The following is an 11,989-nucleotide window of genomic DNA, read 5'->3' as shown; positions in this document are numbered from 1 at the left end:
TCATTTGCTTCATAAACATTTAATAGGAGAGAAAAAATTCCTTATGGGTTTTAAGTGAAAGCCTTATTGGAAATTGTTGTGCTAAAAAACCCCAACATACTGCATACTGGAAGTTTATGCAAGGTGGTCTAAGGCTGCTAGTAAATGAGGTGGCCAAAAATTAGAGGGTGATGTGATCCACCATATTTCTGGCTTACTACTAATCAATTTCTAATAGCAATTAAAAATTTTTATGGGAGAGTGAGACTTTGTTTTAGGCTGAACATGAAGTGCTTTGAAGCTGATGTCCCATATATCACTTATCACTTATTTATCATTACCATTTATCACTTATTGGAAGATTCTATAAATACACACACGCAACTTCAAAATGTTCATTTATCTTGTTCAATATATTCAAAGCAAAGCTTTAGGGAAAAAAAATGCATGACACTGGCTCTTACTACATTTTGTTGAAACTATTGCATGAAATACTGGTAAGATCCATCCCCTTTTAGGTGATTATTTAATTAAATTTTGGCATCAGCTACAGGTAATCTCACAGGATAGCCTAATAAACTTTTTAGCCTAGGAAAAAAACAAAGGAGAACCGTGAACTTCAGTTTGCTTTCTTTTTAATTGAAGGTGGCAACCATTTTGTTGTTACAGCCGCCTTGCAGTGTATTGAGCTTTAGCACTCAAAGTGGAAGAGGAGCTGGAGGATTGCGTTGTTAAGGTCTGTAATGCTTCAGTAGAAAGCCTTAACACATCCTCGGCAAGCAGCCACTCTATCTTCTGTTGTGCATTTGCAGTCTGAAAGCAGCAGCAAGCCATATACGTGTTACTTGCATAGAAAAGTTTAACTTCATTTTACATAAGATGATTAAACCAAAGCAATAGTATATAAAAAGGTTTACTTTTAAATATTCATGATTAATATCTTTCAAGCAAATGTATGTATTTACTAAAATCTTTTTAAATGTTTGGCATTTAAGCTTTTAGTGGCTACCCTACATTACTCTCTCTAGCAGTCTTCTTGCCCCTTCTCAGATGTTTGCTGCGCCTTCTCCCTCCTCCAAATAATTGCACAAAGGTTGAATTCATAACATTTTTAAGTCAGTGAAATAACTTTATGAAACCTTTTTTTCAGTTAGCTTAAATACAGTCCGTGAGAACTAGACAAGTCTAAGAACTGGTTGTTTTTGTCATTGCCTTTCAGATTGAATAGTCCTTAGAGAGATTTGCACTACTCAAAGCCATTGTTTCTAACGTCTGCTTTCTCAGCTATAAAGCACTCTTGGTTTGCACTGAAACTTAGCTCTTAGTAGCCCAATGCTCTCTCTAAAGCACCTGGAAAAGCTCAAGTTTTATAGAAAACACAGCAATTTCCAGCAGCCCATGAGGTGACTCTTCATTCCCAGGCTGGGGGGAAACCGCCCACATTCATCCCCAGTGTCTCTGGCTGTGACCATGACTGACAGCACAGCTCCCTTGTGTCATGTCAGGGCTTGGAGTAGCAGCATCTCAGCTCTGTCCCAGACAAAATGGGACACTCAGAACCAGGTCCCTCCTTCACAACATGCCTGGGAGAACAGGAGGGGGGACATGCTTTCTTCCCACACCAATAGTGCATCAGGGCAAGTCCACGACCATGGCGTCTCTGGTGTATGTTTTCCATTGCTGGTCCCATCATGATATCCCATGCACATAGCAGCTAGCAGCCTGGACAAGTCCTTCTCTGCGTTATTCCATTCCACAGCCTACACAATTTTTAGCAAGCACATCACACCGTACAGATGCTGTTTGGATGGGGCAGTCACTAATAGCCATTCAGAAGAGAGAGAGGAAGAAGGGGCTGAACACTTAGCTAGTAACCGGCACGGGGAGGTAAAAGGGGATGTCTGAGATGTGGAAAGCAGAAAGAAACACCAGAGGGAAAGCACATAGTGCCAAAGGACAGCAAGAGAAAAATATTTCACATTTTCTCTCATCAGTGCCACTAGGAGAAGAGGAGCCTTCTCCCCGAGGCTGTCTAGCCAAGAGTGTAAGAGTTCACTGGCTAAACCTTGAGAATGGTGGTGGTATCAGTAAGTCTCTGTTGGTGGTCTGTGAACCCCTGCACGATAACCATAGGAGTTACTACACTGTTCATGTAGACACTCAACACAGCTGGGCCCTGCAAAGACTTCAAACTTGAGTTCTTGCAACAGAATGTTTTGTGCACATTTCTGGTCATCCCCCACTCTAATAAGCTCATATCCCAGGTTCAAAATATCTTGCCAGCTATAGGGAATCCTTCTTGGCCACATTCCCTGTCAAGATCTCTGTTTCTGCTCTGGTGGGGGTGCCAGATGCCTATCATCTGAGCCATCTCCTTGTACTATGGTACCACAGCCATCTTAGGCAGGGTCTGTGAGGCCTAGTGGCTGATCTGGCATGGCTCTGCCTGGACCAAGATGGAAACAATTCTGACTGCATGATCTAAAGAGCAGAAACACCAAACATCATGGTCTGGGAAAGGAAACAGTGAGGAGAAGGAAGAACCTCCACACCATCATCCTGACATGGTGATAACTGAAACAGATACTGGCATCTCCCTCAGAGAAGTCTGCATTGTCAAGAAGCAAACACCCTCAAGATGGCTGTTAAGGCAGAACATGGTCACTGCCTACTTGAGATGAAGCTACTCCAAACAAAGAACATTTCATGCCAAAACAACTCTCAGCAGCCTACACTGGGGACATGAGGAGCTCTGCAAAAATTTCAGTGCAACCAACTGCTTTAATTAAGACAAAAAATATAATGTAATTGATAATGTAAACAGTGCACCAGAATACTGTATATACACAAAAGCAAATGAGGTAATACTATGTTATTGTGTTGGGAAAAAAAAAAAATATATCCTTACCTGAACTCTCTTGAAGATTCTTTTCCAGGAGATACACCCAAAGGTTTTCTGTTTTTTTGTAGTGTTCCATGAGGGGTCTCTGCAAATAATTATGTAAAAATATTATTGGACATAAAAAATTCTAACATACATAAATTCAACATAAACTCTAGAAAGGCAGTAATAAAAGATATGGATATACAAAGATACTGATTTTTACTGGTAATACAAAAAGCAGTATGTATTATCATTCATGGATTACACAACAAATAGCCACTAAAATAACTTTATAAATCATCTTCTAAATAGCAAATATATTTTGTCAATCCTGTTTAAAGGGAACCATTTTAGGGATGTGGTGGTATAAATTTTAAGACTGAATTAACAAGGGAGAGTCATATCAAATGAACAACAAGCAAAGCTTGGTGCTACACCTACGTGGACTTAAAAGATAAAGATATGTCATAAATCTTAACATCAACAATTAAAACTTAGGAATCATTTATGGGACAGAGGGAACTGGACATCCAGACTGCAAATTTTAGGTTTATGTTGGAACTTCTGTTTGAGAACCTCTAACCAAAAAGGCCAAGTCCCTTCTTAGAACCTACATGAAACCCTCTATGTATACAATTGGTTCAATGGATCAGGATAATGACTTGTAAAGCCATTTGATATCAACAACATCCATTTGGAAGTGGTAGACTTCGTTGTAAGACAAATATAAATACAAAGATACAATACAAGACAAAGACAAATATAAATATGGCTGATTGAACTCCTTACCTGGACTAGGTTTATCTGTATTGGCAGCTTCTTGTACTCTCTTCTGAAATGATAATGCTGCAGTTGTTAAGGTTGTTTTTTTTCTCTGAGTCACTGGTTGCTTGCCCTAGTAAGAAAGTAAGATGCACAGTGCACACTTAAGTCTAGCAAGAAGTATATGGAGCCCAAGAACAGCTCTCTGAATCATTGATAAAGCACCAAATCATTGATGAAGCAGTGCTAGGAAGGAACAGGAAAAAGTGCACCCCTCCCATTTGGAAGCTGTTTTTATGCCTGAAATAGATAACAAGGTTTTCAAACATCTTTTTTTTTTTTCTTTTTAATCACTGTCCTCACTAAGGAATTGCTTAAATATTCCTACATACATATTTCTAATTGCACTAAAATAGGAGCTTACTTCAAAACACTGCCAATAAGCTCCACTTTTCTGATTCCCCAAAGGGGCCTAGCTCTTTGGCCTTGAGCCTAGTGTTCAGGAAGTAAATCAGATATACATTTGCAGGAACAGCAAACCTGCAAACAGCAGGGAATCCTAATGAACAAAAAGATATATCTATATCTTGCAAAAGCTGCCCAGATTTCCATTTCCCTGCAATTGTTACTGAAATTGTTGTCTAACATTTTCATACTATCATATTCTACCAATTTTTATATCAGAAAAAGGACTCCAGTTTCAGGTAACGCCTACCTACCTACCTACTCCTATCTTGTCTTAAGAGTTTACCAACTTTCCTCTAACCTTAGGTTATATATTAATACAGGTCTTTGCTCACCATAAAATACATTTTGGCAAATCTGTCTCCAGGACAATGCAAGTATGAATGTGTTTGCTTACCACAGCCTGTCTGGTGGTCTTTGCAGCAAAGGCATGGCGAGCAGCTTGTTCTTCACAAAACTTGATGTGCCTTTGTGCTGCAGCCTCATTAAATCTTCTTGAGCAGTATGGACACTGAATGTAGTCTGATCATAAGAAAGGAACAACTTATGTCACAGCTTATATACTGCAACAGAGGAATTGCCTTACTTTACTGGAGCACTCAAGATGCAGTTCAAAACCTGGCTCCATCAGGTAACCCAAATTAGAAAATTAGAACTACAAGAAAAGCACCTGGGATCCTAAAAGCCTTGCTTATGGTATTAATACAGCAAACAATAATTGCTTCCAGAAAGAAATCTCTAGGAATTAGTGAAAGCAGATTTTATTATCTTTGACTTAGGCCCCCTCCCTCAAAAATCTCATAATTAAAAAGTCTGCAGGAAAAGCGATATTTAGAAATTCCTTGAATAGTGAAAAATATTTTAAGACTATTTTTTAAGGGTGGTTATTAAGATTTTTATTTGTTTTCAAGAAATACATTTCCTTTGGGCACTGGCAAAACACTGCTCAACAAGTTGTGCCTACCAGACACCAAAGAACCAGGTTTCTGGGTGTGAAGCAGTACTGTAAAGAACACATAGCAGTGCTGCTTCCTAGAGCTGCTTTTGACAGTGCTACAGCCTGGATTCTGCAGAAAGCTGTTCAGCTACATTTAGCACTGGTGCGGGCCTACTCAGTTCAATGAATGGTCAGGGTTCGGGGTCAGTGTCCTTTTAATTCAACAAAGTCGTCTTCAGCCCTTGCATTGCACTTGTCATTCTCAAGCCATTCCTCCCTGCCCAACACCTTTCACAAAAGTATCTCAGTTGTCCTTATCTTAATATTATTAGGTACAAAGTCTTTGCAAATCGCTTTTCCAGATCAGCTGTGTGGGCAAAATGCTTCTGAAAACGGAGGAGGGGCGGGAGAGGGACAAGGCAGTTGTCTAACTTTGGGGTTGTGGCAGTGGGAACCAGCACAACGGGAAAATGGGGAGATCTGGGCTTGAACTCTGGAGGAGGAGAAGGAAGAAAGGAAGGGGAACCTCTCTCTCTTCTCCCCACAGCCCATGCCCTTTCTCTCCAGTCCTATGCTATAGGATATACACACTGAGGTGTCACTAGGCCCCTCAGGAATTCTGTGTTTCCTGAAAAGCAGCTCTCTGATTCCCTTCTCCAGAACTCCCCCTGCTCTTGCACAACTCCAGTTTGCTCAAAGAAGGATAAGGAAAGGGAGCGGTTTGCTCTCGGAGTCAGACAAGAAATAACAGAGTAATTAAAGTACTCAACAGTGGAAGTTCAAAGAGGAACATGACCCCAATCAAGGAAGGAAAATGTGTCCTGCTGCTTATACTGCATTGCTGTCATCTATAAGAGGAGGAAGACTGGAGTTCTCACAGCTGGTTTTGGTATCAGTCGTGAATTCCTGCTCTGTAAGGGAACCGAGAGAGCCCTCCATCCCTCTGCCTTTATCGCTCAGGAGGGAACCCACAGAGACCCTTTCCAAGATTGCTCCCACATTTCATATATCACTTATCATGAGAAATATTGGCTGTAGATATATATATTTCTGGATCTGTAATTTCTAATACAGTGAGCTCTGCGTAGAGACCACACCTGCTATTAGGAGTAAAACAGACTTTTTTTTTTTTTTTAAATGGCTTTCCCTCACTGCATAGTTGGGATGGGGAGGTGATAGTGGAAAAGCTATCTCATGGGAGTGGGAAGGCCTGCGTACACTACATTCAGTTTGATTGGTGAGGGGATATGTTTCGCCCTTTGTTATATGACAGTACAGTTTGTGTTAGAGTACAGGCATCCCAGCTTTATTCCTACAGGATGAATTATCAGACCCCAGACTCGCCACCTTTATAGGCTTAAAAGGTAGAATTAGTTTTCTCATCCTCTCCACCACCTCTTCATTGCTCTCCTACTCAACTTAAGCCAATACAGATGAAAAATAGAGAGTATGGATGGAATAAATGTTCACATTGTTTTCTGCAGGGAGGTGCAAAAGTGAAGCCCAGCTGTGAATAACAAGAGCTCACTGCTTTTCTAAAAATCAGTACAAGATCAATAATTAGATAAACTAAACCACAAACCTGGATTGATACTTGGTGGGGGAGGAGGCGGAAGAGGACGGCCTTCTTGCATAGCTTTTGTGACTTCTTTGGCCGATTGAATAGCGTTAATAAAATCCTCATGCTGCTGTCTCCAGTTAGATTTCTTCACCTGCTGATTCTGTAAAGGAAATAAAGGAAGATACAAACAATATTTTCTGCCTGCAATGGACAGAGAATTGTCTTACAGTGAGGGTTCTTCCTTTCCCAGAGAAAGGAAAAAACGTTACGAACAAAAGAAACTTGATTTTTTGAAAGGCACAGGAAAACTAAATTAGCCCTTTGCCATCCATTGACAGCACCAGAAGATGGATAAAAGAATAATGTCTTCCAGCAAAAAAATTCTGGTCATAGCAAACCAAAGGGTGCTTAAAAGGGAATAGAAAAGATACTGTGACGAGTGCCTTCCCTTCTTGCCCACTTTTCAGATTCTTCTTCTTGCTTTAAACTTGTGTGCACTTCTATTTCTTTCCACAACTGTCTTTAAAGGATATTTTACCATGTCAGCCTGCATGGACACCAAATCAGCAATCAATTAGCATCTCTGGGTAAAAATATACACATATATGGACATGTGTATTCCCCTCATCATCACCATTACATGAAGAAAACCTTGAAGAGGAAGATGTCAGAGATTTGTGTAGTCTTTAAAATACATAAATGTTCATTTCCTAGAAAAGCAAAGACACTTACATTCCCAGAGTAGTCACAATACCTACTACTTTGGCTTCTGAACTAAGAAATGTTTTCAAACACTAGCACCACAGAGAGGGGGAGGAAAGAATTTGGCACTGAGTCAAGCACATATGTGAGACTCATCCACAACATCCAGGCTTTGTCCCGGGAGGAAACAATAGCTTTGCTGAATGAAAGGCTTCATATGGAGATAACACGCGCTCTTCAGTTTTAACTATACCTTTTGTGGGGGCTGCTTCTTCACAGTACCGATTTCTGTTCCCTGCAGTCTCTGTTTAAAAGAATTGAAGGGCTTGCGCTTCTTGTTGAAGACTTTCTTGCATATTGGCTCATGTCTCAGCTGGGATGCAAAGAAAAATAATTGTTTGTGAGCTGAAGTCATGCTTTGTTAACGGTGCTGCTTAGGCTTTAAAATTACTTGTATTCAGGGAGCTGAAGCAGTACTTTTACCAGGTTCAGTTTTACTCCTGAAAGAATTCACCAAAACTTAAAAAAAATGCTCAAGTACAGCTGCAGTTAAAAAAAAAAAAAAAAAAAAAAGAAATTGAACCCATTTCCAGTTTGTTCTGCTCAGGGACATGCTGGAGTACAGCACAAATAAATATTTGCAGAGAATAACAGAATGGGCCCGTGAACAGGAACTGTCTCCTTGGACTCTCTCCCTGGCCCTGCCACACTCAGTTTTCTTTCTTTCATGGCTAAGAGGGAGAACAGAGTGCTCCTGTTCAAAGGGCTGATATTTACATTATTAGTTCTTTGAGTTTAGATAAGTATTCCAGACTCAGGGATCCTCTGGCAAACAACAGCACTGTTCTTCCCATCAACACCACTAAAACAGGGACAGCCGCAAGCTGAAAGGGAGCTGCTGCTTAACAGCATGCAGTAACCTGACAATTCAGAATACCATCTGTAACTGGAAGCGTACAGAAGTTTTAAGTAGATATATAACCAGTGCTGAATTCGTGGAAGAACCACGCCTCACAACAAAGGTTTTATGATTCAGAAGTGTCACAGATTTTTAGCATCAATCTCACTCTTCTGCAACTGAACGTCCAATTTTCGCTCTGCGAGGAACACAGTGAAAGGGAGGAAAAAACTACATCCTTACTCTGGTGCTGAGGATCACATCCATTTGAGTCCATCTGCAGGTAGCATATTAAAGACCCCATTCCTATCGTCCTTTGCTTACTTCCTTTTCCCAGTTCTCAGTTATTCTTCTTGACCGTCTCACTACCTTCCCAGTGCTGTCCCCTCACCTGCCATTCTCTTTCTTCTCTATCACATCTGAGTTAAGCCTCTGACTGAGCAAGGCATTTCAGTTCCAGTTCACCTGGGCCAAGAATTGCCTTTTTAGTATATCATACCTTTCTAGTAACTCATTTCCCTTTGAACCTCTCTACTCTTGTGCTTCAAGTCCTTACCATCTATTTCTAAAAGTGTTTGACAACAAAACCAAGAGGAGGAGGACTCTGCTGGGCAAACAGGGTAGCAGATACCTGCGTCTTGCTCACAGATGAGCACACCACTCCTGTATCATCAGAGGCATTGCAGGGCTTGTACCTCAGGCTACTCATACTGACAAGAAACTTGCCCGCTTCCCCCACCCCCAAAACCACAGAGAAGCTGTCTATTCAAAGAAATTTGCCAGATTAGGCCATCATGTGCTTTGTGCATCTGATCTAAGACACCAGATGTGGAACTATTGGTTCCAACTTTGTCTTGATGCTCATAGTTACTCAGTTTTGCTTTTTTTCCCATTTTTTTTTTTTCTAATTTGTTTTTTAGTTATATCATGGGGCTGATCTGAGAGGGGGAGGGGTGTGTGCAGAGCCAGCCCTTTCAGAAAAATCCTGCAGTTGGGTTGTTTTAGGCAAATTGTGAAGCCACCCATTTAGCCTGTAATCCAGGGATCAGTGAGGTCAGTAGGAATCTTTTCATTCACTTCAGCAGGCTTTGGAACAGAGCCTGGTGCCTACATTATGTTGTCAAAGGGACTACTTATCAGATGGTTTATTAGTCTATTTTTCCCAGGAAGCCTGAAATAACAAATTCTGTCTGGAAACCTGGAGCACAAAGGAAGCTTCAGGTTAGCAATTTATGTCTTACCAAGAGATAATGCAGTATTTTAAACGTGACACGCAGCAAGCAGCAGTTTTTGGAAGAGCAGGTAAATTAAGATAGCGCAAGATTGCAGATTAAGTCACAATATTTTTATGAGCATTCACCTATTCTCTAATCAGTTTTACTAATGAAAGCAGCTACTGGATCATTTGCTCTTTTAAACATGTGTTCAACCCATTTCTCCACTAATCAGCCACCTCCTTCTTCCCCAGCGCTCACCACCCCCTTCAGCTAACTGCATTGATGCTCCCATTTAAAAGAAAAGGATTGTTTTACCAGAACATCTTGTGCAAAATGTCTTCCACAGATTCTACAAGGAACCAAATCTTGGCTTCCAGCAGCTGTATAAAATTCAAACCAGCAAAGTCTCAGTTACACAGTACAGGACTGCAGTAATATCGACAATACAATCGACGTGCAGGCTGAGCCTTAACACGCTGAAACCAATTGTTTCTCTGTCAGAAAGGGATGTCTGCAGTCATGTGCCAGGGCTCCTTTTTGCAGGACCACTTTATCTTGCTCCCACAAAACACAAGCTTTCCCTTACTACGAGTGACAGGTTTTTGTTCTCCATATGACTGCTCAAGCATGTCCTTCCCCAGTGGCATCACGACTGGGAGAAGGGATGATTGAAGAGCACTTACTAAGTTGCTGATGCATGAACCCTGGGAGGAAAACCAAGAGCAGGTCATTTGCACTCAGGTTTCTTTTTTTCTTTTAGGAAGTCATTAACAGCAGCACCTTTACCATTCCAGAAGCTACCAGGCATCACACCAAGTGTGACACCACCTTCATTCTGAAGACAGAACGTTTCCATGAGGCACTTAACAGCGTTCCAAGATGATCTTTCTTTCTCGATTCATTCTTTCCCCTGCTTTTAAATCAGTAATTTTTGGAAAAACAAACACAAACCACAACCTAAGTTGTATGCAAAGTAGTTCTACGCCTTTATGACTCCACTGCTATTTACATATTCTCATTTCACTGCAGGGATGTTTCCTGTATCAAACAAAAACAGCTTTTAGAAAAACTTGAACATAACAAAGAGCCCTTTTCACAGGACTTGTAATCTAGAGGGAAAGACTTCTACATTTAAGTGTTCCTTACCTGCTCTTGCTGCAACAAAAGAAATCTTTGTATTGTTGAGCAGGAGCAGATGTGTGAGTGCTTTTGTTACCTTTTCATTCATGTTACCATACTCCAAGGCTCAGAGTAGTTACTACAGTATTTCACTGATTAGAAGTGCAGATGAACAAAGCAATTCTATAACTTTTTTGACTGTATTACCTGTTTAAATTTCACCCCACTTTTGTTCCCAAGAAATATCTTTCTGCGTCTGTGCTTAGTCCAGACTACGCTCTCCAAGTGTCTTCCTGTACCTCTCCCATTTCTTTTATCCTGCTCTCATCCCCTCAAATTTTGACTGATACAACTTAATTTTTCAAACAAACTTAGGTACAAGCACAATATCACCGTATCAGCAATGAGAAGCCGGGAAAAAGGACAGCCTGCTCCAAAGGACCAGTGACCTTAGACGTGTTCAGTAGCAGATGAGGTAAGGGCTAATAAAGAACATGTGCACTGTCTTTAGTAAATGATTTTCCTTTTTAGTAAATCACAAAATTACGCTCCACTTAAACCACTGAACAGCATCTGTTACTCACTTGTTCCATTTATTTCCTTTGCTGGTATCTGACTCATCTTAATGTGATAGTTTCTCAAATGCACTCTTCAGCACTGCTGTTGGAAGTCATGAGTGCTAGGTGGCCAGCTTTCGTTACTCAAAAGCTCACAGTTTATAGTAGGTCAAGTTCCAGGCATCAGCAAGCGCATAATGAACGATTATGACATAGACAGAACCTACTAAAGCCTGTGAAACATATGAGAACTAGCACAGATATAAGCTAATTGAAAGCCCCAAAACTTTTTATCTAACAGCTGATTTCTGCTTATTTGATTGATTGAATTTCAGCAACTCTATAAAATGCTTAATTTTGATATTAATACTGACACTTGCATTCTGAGCAGTGAGGAAGAAACTTGTAGACTTAGTTGCCTGATTATTCCTTCTCTAAAACCCCATTACCTTATCAACTAAAATATTTTCAAAAAGCTTTTTTCCCCAATATAAGCAAACACTTTGAATGGTTTCTGTACATTAAAGGCCCCCCAAGCCCTTCTGTTATCTTGTCCCTACTTAGTATTCAGAAAAAAGAATATTTCAGATGCTTTGAATTTAGTAATAGTCGATCCGCTCTACTGTGTTGGTTTCTGTGTTTCTTACCACTAAAACAGTTAACTGCTCACCCAACCTCAGATTTCAGAGGGATTGACTAAAAATCTTGTTCATTTCATTCACATGTATGGACCAGTCACAGTCAACAGTAGTTCATATGCATTGTACAGAAATTTAACATACCAAGTCTATCATACTCATCCTTCGCCCACCTTCAGAAATTTTTTTTTTTTTTTTTTTTTACAAACAATTGTGTTGGATTACAAGTTTGTATTTCAGTGAAACCACACTGAATGCAAGACCTGAAGA

The 11,989-nt window shown here is 40.3% G+C and overlaps 1 protein-coding gene across 1 annotated transcript; it reads right to left on the bottom strand.

Annotated features, from left to right (window-relative positions):
• Window positions 1-2,862: 2,862 nt before the first annotated feature.
• Window positions 2,863-11,881, bottom strand: ZC2HC1B (zinc finger C2HC-type containing 1B). The gene is made up of 8 exons (XM_035538680.2): window positions 11,864-11,881; window positions 11,109-11,145; window positions 9,721-9,785; window positions 7,544-7,663; window positions 6,610-6,748; window positions 4,488-4,612; window positions 3,653-3,758; window positions 2,863-2,966 (listed from the first exon to the last, which is right to left on the bottom strand). The coding sequence occupies exons 1-8, from the start codon at window positions 11,879-11,881 to the stop codon at window positions 2,884-2,886; spliced, it is 693 nt and encodes a 230-aa protein (XP_035394573.1). The 3' UTR covers window positions 2,863-2,883.
• Window positions 11,882-11,989: the final 108 nt, after the last annotated feature.

The sequence above is a fragment of the Cygnus atratus genome, chromosome 3, assembly GCF_013377495.2.
Source record: "Cygnus atratus isolate AKBS03 ecotype Queensland, Australia chromosome 3, CAtr_DNAZoo_HiC_assembly, whole genome shotgun sequence".
Lineage (NCBI taxonomy): Eukaryota > Metazoa > Chordata > Aves > Anseriformes > Anatidae > Cygnus > Cygnus atratus.
The sequence above is the reverse complement of the archived record's forward strand: the minus strand, read 5'-3'. Positions and strand labels throughout refer to the sequence as shown.

Bases quoted from the DNA above. Each gene is read 5' to 3' on its own strand.
- ZC2HC1B (XM_035538680.2), bottom strand. The intron at 7,664-9,720 runs GTAAAACAATCC...TTTGCATCCCAG, and splicing joins ATTTTGCACAAGATGTTCTG to CTGAGACATGAGCCAATATG. The intron at 2,967-3,652 runs GTAAGGAGTTCA...AATTATTTGCAG, and splicing joins TACAGATAAACCTAGTCCAG to AGACCCCTCATGGAACACTA.